This window comes from Notechis scutatus, chromosome 6, assembly GCF_049901735.1.
Source record: "Notechis scutatus isolate UNSWTSFEM ecotype Mainland chromosome 6, rNotScu1.2, whole genome shotgun sequence".
Classification (NCBI taxonomy): domain Eukaryota; kingdom Metazoa; phylum Chordata; class Lepidosauria; order Squamata; family Elapidae; genus Notechis; species Notechis scutatus.
Window position 1 is genome coordinate 5,575,814 of NC_142014.1, and position 16,525 is coordinate 5,592,338.

At 34.9% G+C, this 16,525-nt stretch overlaps 1 protein-coding gene across 2 annotated transcripts in view; it reads right to left on the reverse strand.

Annotated features, from left to right (window-relative positions):
• The window catches only part of IMMP2L (inner mitochondrial membrane peptidase subunit 2), a 134,321-nt gene that overhangs the window by 10,898 nt on the left and 106,898 nt on the right, over positions 1-16,525 (reverse strand). The window contains exons 4-6 of one of the 2 annotated variants that reach the window (XM_087969277.1): positions 15,440-15,481; positions 14,378-14,443; positions 1,246-1,348 (exon numbers count right to left, since the gene is read on the reverse strand). In XM_087969277.1, the coding sequence (XP_087825403.1) occupies positions 1,246-1,348; positions 14,378-14,443; positions 15,440-15,481 (211 nt within the window). The remainder of the gene's footprint in view (positions 1-1,245; positions 1,349-14,377; positions 14,444-15,439; positions 15,482-16,525) is intronic. The other variant, XM_026669112.2, reaches the window with a different exon arrangement.

Below are 16,525 nucleotides of genomic sequence, written 5' to 3' on the forward strand. Positions count from 1 at the left end.
GTCCTGTCCTCGAACCGGACACGCAGCACTTCCAGGAACGAACCAACATTCGCCAACTCCTGTGCATGTACACTGTGCAGGTCAGCCACTCATTCAATGGCCTTCCCTTCCAACACCGCCATCATTGCTACAACCATCGTCCATTGCAAGTGGTAATGTCAGCCTTCAAGATCTTCTACTATTGCTTTGCATCTTTCGGCTGCCATAAGTAACGGGGGTAGGAGGGGGGTAAAGTCTGGGAAGCAAGCTGGAGGTGTTACATTCTAGTGTTGTATAAAATGAGGGGGAAGAGGACATTCTTGTTTAGGTTTCTATTTCTTGCTTAGCTTTCTTTCCTCTGCGCAACTGCAAACTTTTATCAAAGTATGCCAAGGTCAATGGACAGAAGCCTCATCACCACCTGAGGATATCCACATGATCATATTCACAACTTGTAATTGGAAGACTCATCTGAGCTGTTGGGGGTGGGAACATTTCCATCACTTTGTATATGTGGTTTACGTGCCTAATTCCTCAGATTCAGAATTCTATTGTTGCTACCACTTCATTTCCAGTAAAAGATATCTTTTCTCTAATTAAAAGAGTCTAAGTATTTCTTAGCGTATTGGTCCAGATGGCTTGACTCAGGAAGAGGGCCATGTGATCAGGATTTCAATTCAATAGATGGTTGAAAAGAAATTGTGAAGATCCACTTCTCTTCTAAGAAAGTTCTTCACTGCATCATGTGTTCTTCTTCTACATCATTCAGTGCTTTCATCTTCATTTAACACTGTCACTCTCTTACCTCTATTCCAGAAATGGTTGTCTATCATGCTTTATAAAAACCTCTTGGCTTTCCTATTTAGCCCTTAGTTCATAGTTGGCACTAAATAAATGTGAAGTCATAATAGGAATAAACAATTTCCTAAGGCACTAGTTATAGTCGAATGGAAGGAAGTAGGGTCAGTAGCTTGGCCAAATGTAAGGGAAGCTGTGATTATTGCAAATGTTCCTTTGGAAGAGGAAGTTATCAATCACACTCAAATCAAAGAAGGTTTTGCCTTTCCTTTTAAATATCAGTTATAACAAGTTTCCTGCAACCCTCTGATGGGAGAAGCTGCTCCTAGCAATCTTTCTTAATGCTCATAAAGAAACTTAAATGGTGCACCCTTTTTAATTATTGTATATAATATTGTTATACCATAATAAAATATTATATATTGTATGACATGAACTTAGTGTTTTGTACAATAATTATGTTCTTACCGGACCAAAAGCATTGCTGTCAAAGCTGTGCCCATGATGATCACCTTCTACCCATATATGTCCATGTGGAATTTTCACATATTTCTTTTTATAGCCTAGGGTTCTAAAAGCAAATGGAAATGGAAAGTTAGTTGTGTAAAAAAGCAAAACAAAAAATCAACACTTTAGCTACAGTCTTAATATGTAATGATCCTTTACTTTTTGCATGCTGATGCCTTTTTTTTAAAAAAATAAAACATAAATATCAAAGTAGCCCTTTAATTTCTCTCAACCCTGTCTTCCCACTCCAAATTCAGTTTGTAAATACAACCATGTCGACTTTAAAACTCTCATTTATATTTCAGTGGGCGGGGCTGACGTCATGACGGTACGATGAATGATTTCGGGGCTCCGGGACCAGCGCTGATATCCCCGCAGCTGGATGGTCCATTTGGACCTAAACCATCTCATAGAGATGGTGATCGAGGACAGCGCATCCTGTAAATCCCAGGGACACTGCAAAGCCTCTGGCTGATCCAGGAAAGCTGTCCAATTTGGCTGTGGAGGAAAGCGGCCATTGAAGCTGCTGAAAGGTTGGGACAGCTCCAGAACGGAAGAAGAAGAAAGAAAGTGTGTCGGCTTTGGGCGAGATTTTAACTTTTTTCTTTTTGACAAGAGAGCACCCTAAGGGGGGAAAGAATTTAAGAATATAAAAGACTGAAGAGGAAACAGCAGTGAAAGTAAACCTTTTGTCAAACTAATTAGAGAAATTTTTTATTATTATCACATTTTAAAAATGATTTTTTTAACTGGACTGGACTTTTTAATTACAATTAATAAAAGATAAATACTAATATTTATTTTAAAAGGAGAAATTGGATACTTTGTTAGTTTTCTTTTTTCTCTTTGAAAGGGAATTTTTTGCATTAGAATTTTTTTCCTGTCTTGGTTACATTGGTTGTGAATGTAACGTTAAGGTTACATTAAGGAGTGTTAACATTAAGGAGTGGTTACATTAAGGAGTGAAAGTAAAGCAACACTGCCACCCAGTGCTTTAAAAATCCTTTTGATGGAACTGAAGGAATGAACTGTGAGAAAATTTTTCTAGCCACAGATCTGAGAGAGAGTTGAGCACCGAAGAAATGTTTATGCAGGTGCTACTCTTGTAAAATAAAATAAACAGCTGGAGATTGAAGTTGAAAGAAAGAACTCACTGTGACTTTGGCAATGACTTACTTTGTGACATATTTTTAAACTTCAATTTATTTATTTTTTCACTCCACTTTAGCTGATGGACATTCTGGGCCTGATTTTTCTGGTCTTTTTCTAAGCCTTTAATTTGGTTTTGGCTCTAGCATTGGAATACAAACTTTTTTCGTTTTGGTTTTTCTGTTCCCTTTTTAATGTTATTGGTGGATTACTTTTATATTTTTAAACATTTTTATTCTTTTTCTGATTTTTATGTTTTTTTAAAAATAAACTTTATTAATTTTACAATTAAAACAGACAAACAACATGTACATAAATGTGAAGGAGAAAAAAGAACAACAAAAGAAAAGTGGAAAAAAAGATCAGAAAACGGTTAAAAACACTTTCGTCCTTGACAGTTTGTGGGACCTTTTTTTCAGCCTTATCTTAAACGCTCTATACAATTGATCCTTGTGCGAATATATATATATATATATATATATATAACAGCTTGGGTAATGGGTTGTGTGATGACCTTGTGATATTTATTGCTGTGGTATCCTTGGTCAAATGACCAGGATATCACAGCACAAGACCAAGGATACCACAGCAATAAATCTCACAAGGTCATCACACAACCCATTACCCAAGCTGTTACTACACAGGAGGCTAATCGAAAAGAGATCAAAACACAAACGACCCAGGAGATTACAACGCAAGACCCAAGATACCACAACAAAAGAACTCACAAGCCCATCACACAACCCATTACCCAAGCCGTTAAAACACAAGAGGCTAACGACCCAGGAGATGACAGCACAAGATCCAGGATATCTCTACAACAAAAGGCCATTACACAGCCCATTATACCAACATCAACTCCATCAACCAATCAAGAGGCTGCAGCACAGCCAACCAGCCCAGCACACCATCCCCCACCACTTGTATATAGAGAGATGGCAGCTCCGGTCACACACTGCTTGCACTGGCACCAAGCCGAAAGCACCAGCCTGAAGATGGCGAGTGGGACCTCGCCGAAACGTTGCCTAGATACTTTGAATCTTACGCGGGAGAAAACCCGAATAACCAAAGATCCATATATATATATATATATATATATATATATATATATATATATATATATATATATATATATAATCACTACTACAATTATAACATATCTTCTTTTGCCCTTTATAGTTTAATCGATCTTTGTTCTATCCATTCATACCAGCAGTTCCAGCTGTCATAGTACATTGATGTATCTGTTCCTTTTAATGCCAAAGTTAATTTGTCCATCTCTGCACAATTTGCTATTTTTTGAATAATCAATTCCTCTGGTGCAATATGAGGCTGCTTCCAACATTGTGCAAAGGCCAGTCTGGCTGCTGTCAAAATATGTACTATTGTATACTTCGCTTTTTTTTTTGAGATTTGTTTATTAAAGATCCCTAAAAGAAAGAGTTCTGGTTTAAATTTGATCTGTTTTATTGTCATTTCCTCCATTTTCTAATTTTCTGCCAATATTTTTGTGCCTCTATGCAAGACCACCACATATGGAAGAAAGTTCCCTCCTTTTTTTACATTTCCAGCAATTCAGACTCATGTCGGGGTGCATTTTCGCTAATCTCGAGGGGGGAAGGTGCCATCTGTGAAACATCTTATAGGCATTTTCCTTATAGGCTGCCGATTTTGTGATTTTATTATTTCTACTCCAGACCTTCTCCCATTCTATTAAAGTGATACTATGTCCTATATTCCTACTCCAGGCTATCATATTCCCTTTGACAATTTCTTCCTCTAATTCTGCCTCTAGTAGATAATTATAAAATTTTGTTGTTATTTTTTTTGTCTGGGCCTAATCGAATTTTGTCTAGTTGCTGAAGTTTATTATTGATTCCAAATTCTTTCTTATCCTGTTTGTATCGACTCTGTAGTTGAAGATATGCCTATCTGTTGATTTGTACTCCCTGGTCCTGCAGATCTTGCCACAGTTTCAAATTTCCTTGCACATCCAATAAGTCCTTGTATTTAATCATCTTACTAATATCCAAATTATTTGGGTGGATCATCGCTTCCATTGTTGAGATCCAGATTGGTATCTTTAAATAATGTTTTCTCCTTATTTTCTTCCAATTAGTCAATAATGCATCTCTAATTAAGTGTCTGTGAAAGTATTTCTGGGTGGTTTTCCCAATAGCCCATCGGAAAGCATGCCACCCCCTCTGTAGGTCATGGCCTTCTAAAACTAATATTCTCTTGTTTGTTAAGTTCACCCATTCCTTCAACCACACTAAGGAGGCCGCACTATAGTACAACTCCCAATTTGGAAGGGCCATCCCTCCCCTGCTCTTCATATCTTGCATTGCCTTTAAATTTATCCTCGTTTTTTTCCTTTGCCAAATGAATTTTGTGATTATTTTATTAAGTTCTTCAAAATACTTTTTGTGTACTTTAATTGGTATTGTCTGAAATATATAAAGAAATTTTGGAAGAATAGACATTTTAATCGTTGCAATCCTACCTAATAGTGAAAGTTGCAGTTTACCCCATGTTTCTAAATCCTTCTTTACCTGTTGCAATAGTTTGTCGTACTTATTTTCCTTTAGTGTTTTGCAATGTGCTGTCAGCCATATTCCTAAGTATTTAACTTTATCACTTGAAATCCCATGACCTTTTCTAATTCTAACTTCTGTTTTCCTGTTAGATTTTTAGTCGTTAATTTCATTTTCTTTCTATTACTTTTTAATCCTGCAACTACTCCAAATTGTTCTAACTCGTTCATCAATTTTTGTCCTCTTTCAATTGGCTCTTCAATAAAAAAAAAGCCCATGTCATCTGCAAACGCTTGCAGCTTATATTCTTCTTTCTTAACCTTTAATCTTTTTATGTCTGGATTCTGTCTAATATATGTAAATAATGTTTCCAATGCTAAAATGAAGAGTAGGGGTGAGAGTGGGCAACCCTGTCTGACTCCTTCCTCTATTTTTATTGGGCGGGTATATTCCCCATTTATCGTAATGTTCGCCTGTTGTGTGTCGTAGATAGTGGTTATAATATTTTCTAATTTGGTGTCTAAATTCATGTTATAAATTCTTTGGATTAAAAATTGCCAATTCAAGTTATCAAAGGCCTTCTGTGCATCTAAAAACATAAAGGCTATTTGTTTCTCGGGGTGGGTTTCATAAAATTCCAGAACATCTAGTACTATTCTTAAATTATTCTTGATTTGTCTGTTCGGGAGAAATCCATTTTGGTCTTGGTGTATCAGGTCATTCAAAATTGTTTTTAATCTGTTTGCAACAATAGAAGCGAATATTCTATAGTCCATATTTAACAAGGAAATTGGCCTGTAGTTTTGTATATATCGGGAATCCAAGTCTTCCTTCGGGATCAGCAAAATCAATGCCCCCTTCCATGAGTCCAGCATTCTGGCTGCCAATAGAACATCGTTAAAAACTTCCACCATAAGGGGTCCTATTAGTTCTCCTATTACCTTGTATAGTTTAGTATTTATTTGATTTGTCAATCATTTACAAGAATGAGGAATAAGAATAAATATAGTTTTGAATACATGAGACAGATACTTATAAAAAAAATAAAAAAACAATAGGACAGGGACGGTAGGAACGATTGGTATGCTTATGCACACCCCCTACAGGCCTCTTAGGAAGGGGGTGAGGTCAATAGTAGACAGTCTAAGGTTATAAAGTTTTTGGGGTTTGGGGAAGAAACCACAGAGTCAGGTAAGAGTATTCCAAACATTGACCACTCTGTTGCTGAAGTTGTATTTTCTGCAGTCAAGTTTGGTGCGGTTAACCTTGAGTTTGTATCTATTGTGTGCTCTTATATTGTTATGATTGAAGCTGAAGTATTCATTTGCAGGTAGGACATTGCAATGTATGATTTTATATACTATATTTAGATCGGACTGGAGGCGGAGTAGTTCTAGGTTTTCTAGGTCTAGAGTTTCAAGTCTGGTGGCATAAGGTATTCTGCAATGAGTAGAGGAGCAGAGAACTCTTCTTGTGAAATATTTCTGGACTTGTTCAATTGTGTTTATATCAGATACATGATATGGCTTCCAGACTGATTACCTGTACAAAAATATAAAAAGCTTCTTCGCTTGCAAAAAGCTGCCCTAAATACCAATCATTAGATTAAAAATACCTGCAAGCCAGAGTTACAAATCAGGCAGGGTGCCAGAGCATCTTGAGGAATGAAAATAGTTAAAATGCAGTGATAACTATCAAGCAGCCAACTCTTGCTCATAAAGTGAAACCCTTTAGCAGAAAGGTTATTTAAGCTCTCCAGAAAAAGCACACCCAGGAAAAGCAATCCTTAGATCCATTTGAAACCACTTCAAGGTGGTCTCACTCACCTTACAAGATATCCTAAGGAAATCATCCAGATTTAAGGAAAGGTCACATGCCTCCCAGAAAGGCAATAAAAAAATCAGTGCCGGAAGGCGGAGCTTCGTCTCGGCGATACAGCTGCAATCTCGGGGCTCCGAGATCGCAGCTGATATTTTCGCCCCTGGTCGGTCCTAACGGACCTAAACCGTCCCGTAGAGACGGTAATCGTGAAGGGCACATTCCCTGGATCCCAGGGACATCGCAAAGTCCCTGGTTTGATCCGGGAGAAGTCCTTTTGCTGGCGGCGGAGAGGCAGCTCCCATAGCTGCTGAAGTCGGGATAGCTCCGGAAAGGAAGAAGCTGAAAGTGAAGTGTGTCGGCTGGGTGAGAAACTTTTTTTTTTTGTTAATTTGCTGAGTTTTGAAAGGACACTCTGAATATAAGAAGAAATCTGTGAGATATTTTTTTTTGACAAAACTGTATGAGCGGCGTTTTTTAAAGAGATGTCAAATTGAGGCTTGGATTTTTTTTTTCTTTTCCTTACTTTTTTTTGGGGACTTCAGCGCAACTTTGTAGTTAACCGGACTGAATTTTATATATATGCTTATGCTCCTTTTTGATTTTTTAATTTTTTTTTTAGGATAGAGGCTCCTTTGGCTATTTTATATATATATATATATATATATATATATATATATATATATATATATATATATATATATATATATATATATATATATATATATATATATATATATGTTTTCTTAAGTTTTCATGGGTACATACATACATACATATATATATATATATATATATATATATATATATTAATACTTTTTCTTTTTGTTTAATTTAAACTATGTTTTTCTGGCTGGGGGGGGAGTGTATTAAGAAACTTTGTAACACTGCCAACTAGAGGCTTGAAAATATTTTATTTGAATTGGAGAAGAACTTTGAAAAGACTACTTCTCAAGGACATTTCAATTTGATAAGATAGAGGGAGAGCGCAGCAGAATATTATTACAGGTGCTTTCCTGGACCCTTATCAATATTTCAACACTTGAGGCTTGGCTTTGAAGCTTGTGGAGAAGAGAGTCATAATAAGAGCCTTGGACAAATAAACAAAGTGCAGTGTGTTTTCTTATCCTTTTTCAGTTGTGTACCCCTACTCACCAGCCTCTCTGTAAACTTTAATTTTAGTAATACTCTTATTTTTGATTTTTATTTTAAAGGGAAAGCCTCAGAACTTTTTTTTATTTTTCTTTTCTTCTCTTTCTTTTTACTGGTATTTTTTTTTCTTTTCCCATTTATATTTTTGGACCATTCTGCCTTTTCTTTTTTATTATTGAGATCTCCCAATTGGATTAAGGTGTGAAGAACCTGAAGGAATTTTTTCTTTTTTTCTGTTTTTTTTTTCTTCCTAATTATTATTATTATTTTTGGGCTTTTTTCTTCTTTCTATTTTTCATTTTTTATTGTGGACTACTTCATAATTGGATTAGGGTCTAGAAGAACCTGAAGATTTTTCTTCTTCTTTTTCTCCTTTTTTCTTTTTGTCATTGGGCTTTTTATTATTGGATTTTTCCATTTTGGATTATAATTGGCTATTCTACCAGTTGGATTAAAAGCTAAAAAGAATTTGAAGGTCTTGAAGCATCAAAATGAGCAGGAAACCCATATCTTCTGGCGTTTCTACTTCTACCTCTGCCTCCCCACCAGCTGGAGGACAACGTTTAATTCAGACAATGTTGAAGCAAGATAAAGAACAAGAAAAAGTGACTTTACAGATGATTATGCAAGGAATCCAAGATCTCAAGATAAAAATAGACACTATTGAACAAAGAACAGAGAAGACTGATGAAAAAGTGGAAAATATTCAACAAATGATGGTGAAGTATGATGAGAGATTCCAAAAATTGAGGAAGAAGGTAAACAAAGAGAGGAGAAGATTGGAAATATTGACAGCAGATTAACAGTGGTTGAACAAGATAAAAGTGGGATGTTGAGGTGGGAGATGGAGAGGTCAGAATTCTATCTCAGATTTCAAAATATAGAAGAAGAAAAAGGACAAAACTTGGCTGCGATAATGATAGAAATTTTGGCGGATGCTTTGGAAATTACAGAGGAAAAGATGATGGATGGAGTAGATGAGGTATACCGAGTTTTTACGATGAGAAATAAATTACCAAGGGAAGTCCATATCAGATTTACCAAAAAATCCATCAAAACACAAATATTACAAGCTGTAAGAGAAAAGACATTGAAATACAAAGGCAAAGAGATTGTGGTTTTAAAACAAATACCCAGAAGAGTGAGAGAGATGAGAAGAGAATATCGATTCCTGACCAAAATGCTATTGAAAAAGGAAGTGAATTATAGATGGCTGATTCCAGAAGGATTAATGTTTACATGGCAAGAACAGAGACATAGAATGGATTCAATTGAGAAAGCAGAACTTTTCCACGCAGAATTTTTTGGAAGGACAGAAGAAGAGGCAGAGAAAGAGGTCTCATTAATTGAGTTTCAAGAGGAACAACTGGAGACTGAAGAAGAGGAAGGTGCAGTAGGTGGACAGGTGGACAGTAAAGAACAGCGTGAAGTGAGATCCAGGAGAGCTGTTAGACCTAAATATAAAGCATAATCATGGAAGAAAAAAAATTGATTACAATGAATATAAATGGACTCAATTCAGCTGTTAAAAGAAGGAAAACCTTTCACAAATTAGAGATATTAAAATTTGATATAATTTGTCTACAAGAAGTACATATTAAAAAACAACATGAACAACTGTTAGTACAGCCAAAATTAGGGAAAATATTTACTTCTTTGATTCAATGTAAGAAAAGAGGAGTGGTTCTATACATTAAAGAGGTCATCCCAGCAAAATTGATATATACGGATGAAGACGGAAGAGTATTAATGGTGGAAATAATGGACAACAATATAAAAATACTCTTGATTGCAATTTATGCTCCGAATGATAAACAAGAAGAATTCTATAAAATAAACTGGACTATATAGCAACAACAACAAAGCAAAATAGAAAGACTCTCCCTAAATCCTTTTTTAAAATGACAGACGAATTAACCTTAAAAGACATTTGGAGAGAAAGAAATGTTAAAGCTAAACAATATACTTTCTATTCAAATAGACATTTATCATGGTCCAGATTGGATATGATTTGGATCTCAACAGAATTAATATCTAATATTCAAGAAACAAATATTGAAACAAGTACTTGGGCAGATCATAGCCCAATGACAATTAAATGGAAGGGATAAAAAAAAAGATCGAGATGGACATTAAACAATACTACCTTAAAGGAAAAAGATTTTACACAATGGATGGAGAAAGAATTGGCTTTTTTCTTTAGAGAAAATAAAAAAGAAGATACTTCAATGCAGAATGTTTGGGATACAATGAAGGCATATGTTAGAGGTTTGATAATAGATTATATAAGAAAAAAGAATATTAGGAAAAGGCAAGCCACTAAGGCCTTGGAAGATGAGTATAAAAGACTTGAAAAAGAATTACAGAAAATGCCACAGAAAAAGGATATTAAATTGAAGTTGGATATAACTAAACATAAAATGGAATTAATAGAGAAAGAAGAATTGGCACAGAAAATTAGAAATGCTAAACAGAATTATTTTGAAGATGCAAATAAACCAGGTAGATGGCTAGCATATAAATTGAGAAAGGAGAAAGAATCAAGAAAAATATTGAAGTTAATAGATGATCAAGGCCAAGTTTGTTATGGTAATAAGGAGAAAAAGGAAATTATTCGACATTTCTATGGGCAACTATATAAACAAGAGAATATTGATGAGGAAAAAGTCAAACAGTATCTATAGAATGCTAACTTACCGAAGATACCTAAAGAGACTGAAGAAATGCTAGAAAGCAATATAACAATGATGGAATTAACTGAAGCACTTAAGAAACAAAATAATGGGAAAGCACCAGGTCCAGATGGGCTTCTGGCAGAATTCTATAAAACATTTCAAGAATCATTGAGCATCCCATTGCTAGAAGTTATGAATGAAGCTATGTCAAAGAAGATGATACCCAAAACATGGTCAGAGGCTTATATTACACTTATTCCAAAAGAAGAGGCTGATCCACTGCAAATTAAGAACTATAGACCTATTTCTTTATTAAATGCAGACTATAAAATCTTTGCTTCAATTTTAGCAGAAAGACTTAAAAAATACTTAAATAATTTCATTCACCCAGATCAAAATGGATTTCTGCCAAAGAGACAAATTAGAGACAATATGAGAGTAATCTTGGATACTTTGGAATACTATGAGGCACACTCTGAAAAGCAAATGGCTTTGATATTCCTAGATGCTCAAAAGGCATTTGACAACATGAACTGGAGATTTATGTTATTACTATTGGAACAGATGGGTTTTGCCAGAAAATTTATCCAAGCAATAGAAGCCATATACAATAAACAGACAGCAAAGGTAATGATGGAGGGAGAACTTACAGACTTTATCAATATAAGAAAAGGCACAAGACAAGGACGTCCCCTATCTCCTTTGCTATTTGTATTGACTTTGGAAGTGTTGAATAGAAATATTAGAGATGATAAAAGCATAAAAGGAATGAAAATTAAAAAGGAAGAATTTAAACTGCAAGCCTTTGCTGACGACTTAGCCTTTATTTTGGAAGATCCGTTAGAAACAGCTCCAAAGTTATTGGAAAAGATAGAGATATATGGTGAGGTGGCTGGTTTGAAAATAAATAAAGACAAAACAAAGATTTTGACAAAGAACATGCTACTGAGACAAAGAGAAGAATTGGCAGACCTGTTGAAAATCCAAGTTACTGAATAAGGTCAAGTATCTGGGGATACACTTGACAGCAAGATGTAGCACATTAAAAGAGAATAATTATATTAAACTTAAACAACAGATAGCTACAGACTTGAAGAAATGGGAAAACTTGCAATTGTCATTAATAGGGAGAATTTCAACAATTAAGATGAATCCTATTTCTGTTTCAAACAATACCAATTAGGTTCGGAAAAGACTATTTTGAAGATTTAAATAAAATTATGTTGAAGTATATATGGCAAGATAAGAAAGCAAGAATAAAGCTAAAGCTTTTGCAAGATGCTAGAATTAGAGGAGGTTTTGGCCTGCCCAATTGGGAATTGTACTATCAAGCTGCAAGTTTGATGTGGGTTAAGGAATGGATAACATTAAGAAAGACTAGATTGTTGACACTAGAAGGTCATGATTTGCTGTTGGGTTGGCATGCTTTTTTATGGTATAAGGGAACTAAAACACAGGGTTATTTTAGAAGACATTATATACGGGAGTCTTTGTGGTTAAACTGGGAGAAGATAAAAAGACAATGTTATTTGAAAATTCCAGTTTGGTTATCGACTATTGAAGCATTTTCCTATCCTATAATTTATAAGAAGGAACAAACAGTTAGATATGGGGAACTATTGGATGAAAAGGGTGAACTTAAATCGATACAAAATTTAGAGGAACAAGGTATAAAGATGAATTGGTTTTCATATGCGCAAATACATTCAAGGTATGATGAAGATTCTAAAACAGAGGGATTTTATGATAAACAGACTGATCTAGATAAGATCTTGACAGGTACTGATGAGAAGGTGATTAAAAAATTATATGGTTATTTACTGGGAATTAAATTAGAGGAAGAACAAGTTAAAGAAACTATGATTGTTTGAGGGAAGAATTTTGGATATGGGATTGATTTAGAGAAATGGCAAAAATTGTGGTCTCAAAATTATAAAATGACAATGTCAACAGCATATAAAGAAAATTTGTATAAGATGTTTTACAGGTGGCACTTTTCCCCGACAAGAATAGCAAGAATGTTCAAGAACAAATCTGAAAAATGCTGGAAATGTCATCAGATACCTGGCTCATATTACCATATGTGGTGGATTTGTGAGGACGCTAAAAAATATTGGACTAAAATTCGCATGTGGTTGGAAAAAATGACAAAGAAACGTATAGATTTGAAACCGGAGTTCTTTTATTGGGAATCTTACCAGACACATACAGTAAAGACTTGAAATATCTGATTGTAAATGTATTAACAGCGGCTAGGATTGTATTTGCTAAAAACTGGAAGAATGAGAAAATACCATCACAGGAAGAAATTATTAAGAAAATATTGGAATGTGCTGAGATGAGTAGATAGACATTTGAAATTAGAGAGCAAGAGGATAAACAATTTTATGAAATTTGGGATCTTTTTTATCAATGGCTAGATGACAAAATACGATAATAGAATATTTAGAATGTTAGACAGCAAGGAATACCTTTATCTTTTTTTTTGCCTTCGTTATTTGACATTATATCTATAAAGTGTTTCTAGGATAGATTTGGTATGATTATATGATTTGTTATAGAATAAACTGTTTAAAGTATTGTTATCTCATAAAGCATGAATGATTAAAAGTATAGTCAAATGATTTTTTAATAGTGATATTAGGATATATAAGTTTGGATTGACAATATGAGTTGTTATGTAACATAACTGTAATTGAGACTACGAAATGAATGCACAAAACTGATGAACCAACCGACACACTGTATGTACATAAGAGAGTTGATGTTTTAATGTTTTGTTTGTCTTGTTTGTTTGTAGAAAATCAATAAAATTGTTTAAAAAAAAATCAGTGCCAAGCTTGCATCCTGCCTCTTAGAAGTATACTCCAAAAGGACAGTGCCAGATAGTACTAAAGCAGTGAAGGAAGACCCCCTCCCCAGATAGAAAAAGAAACCAAGAGGCAGGAAAAAATTCAAACACAATACAAATAATTAAACCACAACAGTTACTTGTTGAAGCTGAATAGGGAAAATTATCCCATCAATAAACACAGGATTAAATGTCACCAAGCACAGAATTAACCTTCACCAAAACCCAGTTTTAGACCAAAACTCAGAAAGAGTCTGTAAATTCACGTTTGAATGTCAATTTTTCTAGCTAGCCAAGAAGCCTTGCTGAATGTCACTCATCTTGGTTCCCTGTCACTAAAAGCTTTGCTTCATTATTCAATTATTTCTTCAAAGTGCTGATTGTCCAGGGAAGTATTTCCTCCCAACAGCAGTGTAAAAATCTTAAAACAACCTTTCCCCTTTAAGAAAGCCAAGCCCCAAAGCTCCAGAGACAGTAAGTCTAGGCTGTCCGCCAAGAATGTAATAAGGGTGGAAAAAAACAAAAGGCGATTGCTTCTAACTACTGGTTCTCCGAACTGCTTAGAAAGTTCACAAAGGGTTCTATAGAACTGGATAAAACCAGTAGAATCCCACCCCTGATATAAATATAGCTCTGATTTAAAGAGGTGAATACAATACAACCTTTTATTTATTAAGACAGGGTCCTTGTTCCAAATTGAAGCAACTGTGGTTTGGCGACTGGTGATTATCTTTGCCTTAAACCCCCTCCTTTCTCATTAAAAAAATAAAGAAGGCATAGATTGATATCTTTGTTAATAATACATATCCATATATAACAAAAAATGATGGTTGTCTGGGATACCACTCAAATTATACCAAAAAGGTGCTAGAATACTCTCACAGAAGTCAGAGGTGACAATGTATAATACTTACTTGATGATGTCCCCTTCAAGAGCAATCACTCGTTTAATTATCTTCTGTTCTGGGTTTCTTGGAGACCTAGGTAAAAAATGGGCGGGGTGGTTATTCTCTCAGCAGAGTTCTTATTGTTTTAAACAAAATGAAGAGACAAACCATCTTAAAAATGAGAACTGCGCAGATTTTTGTATTTTGCCTGATATTTCATCTATCATTGCAGAAGTGAAGGTATTGCTATCACTATCATTTCAGTCTACTGTGTAGAAAATGGGGTACGCGCCAGAAAAAAAAGTAAATCCGAAGACCAAGTTAATTTATTCTCTTTTTGTTGCAAAATAAATGTAGAAAATATTCACTGGTGATCAAATTAATACCCTATTATAGAGAATGCTGAGATGGATTCAAATATTTAAAGATGAATTTACTACTAAATGCCAAGACAGTAGCATACATAAACATTTATGTCAGTCATTTATTTAAGAGTAAATGGAAAATTACATAATCTGATGAAGACATTTCTCTCTTAAAAACAGTTTTTTGAAGAAAGATCTATATTGCATGGAAGAAACTTAACTTAAAAAGAAATGATAGTCACAGCAGTTATAAGACACTCCACTAAATTTAAAAAAAAGAGTACAGAATCTGCTCTGATTATCCAACAACTTCCTGCAATACTGACTGTATAATACAATGGTCAGAAATTGAACACATAGTCCTCGTTTAGCAAATTGCTCACAGTTACAACACCCACTCCTTGCATTTGCAACAGAGGTGGTATTCAGCAGGTTCTGACCAGTTCTGGAGAACTGGTAGCAGAAATTTTGAGTAGTTCAGAGAACCGGCAAATACCACCTCTGACTGGCCCTGCCCCCATCTACTCTCTGCCTCCCGAGTCCCAGCTGATCGACTGGATCTTCTTTTGTTGCCCTGCACAGGAGAACAGAGCTGGAAAGAAGGTTATTGGGGTGGGGATGGAATGGGATTTTGCAGTATCTTTCCCCTGCCATACCCAACAAGCCACACCATGCCCAACAAACAATGCTCACAGAACCGGTAGTAAAAATGTTTGAATCTCACCGTTGATTTGCAAGCTTCATAGGTCTATAAAGGAAAGGAAAGCTGTGAAGAAATATAATAAGGACAGAATTTCATTCAGTGATTATTACTTCACTTAATGATCAAACTGACATTCCCAATTGTGGTCACTAAACTGGTATCCTTTCCTTGATAGTATCTAAAAATTCCACCTTGGGCCAGAAAGAAGTTAACAAATATTTTAAGAAATTAAATACATGTACATATGTACGTACATACATACATACATACATACATATTTTAAAGTGATTCATAGAGATCAGTGGGAATTATATATAGAACTGTGGATTTTACAAAGTTGTTTGCTACAAGATGGGCATCAACAAACAAAGACATTTTCATATCGCCTCTGAAGTAAAATTTTGCAAGAAATTTATTTTCATCAACCAATTATACATAAAACAGCTAGTTAAAACTAGTACTAAAATAACCACAGTAGGGAAGAAAATGCTTTTGAACTTTGAAATCCAAAATACAAGAATATGCATCTGGTGAGTTTAGTTACAAATTCTACTACATAATACTAATATTCAACATACATTTCTGAAAAGTGGTTTTTTAGAACTTAGCTCCACCTTGTAAGAAATAAGTAAATTCAAAAATAAAATGGTATATAAGATGCTTAAATGTTTCACAAATGGGGGTTGGACTGGATGACCTGCAGGGTCCCTTCCTTCTGTTAATCTGTTATCAAATGTTATCAAATATCTCCCTGTATATACATGCTTTGCTTTTATACTTTTGACATGCTCCATTGTTGAGCCTTTATATATTTTCATCTTATGCCTTTTATATTATTATTATGTTTGGCGGGGTTGTTATAATCTCTTTGGAAAAATGGTAGTATAAGTTGAAACTGTAAAATTGTACCTTAAGAAGTTAGAAAGAGGCCCTGATGAGGGGATACATTCCTTAATGCTAAGGAAAGATGCCACATGGGCAGCCAAAGTAAGAGGTAGGGAGGGGTATGGATGAGAACATAACAGAAGGAAATAATTCTCCCCAGAGACATCCTGGGATTAGCTGCAACACCTGAGGGCATATCCAATGAGTTTGAAGTGGGGAGGG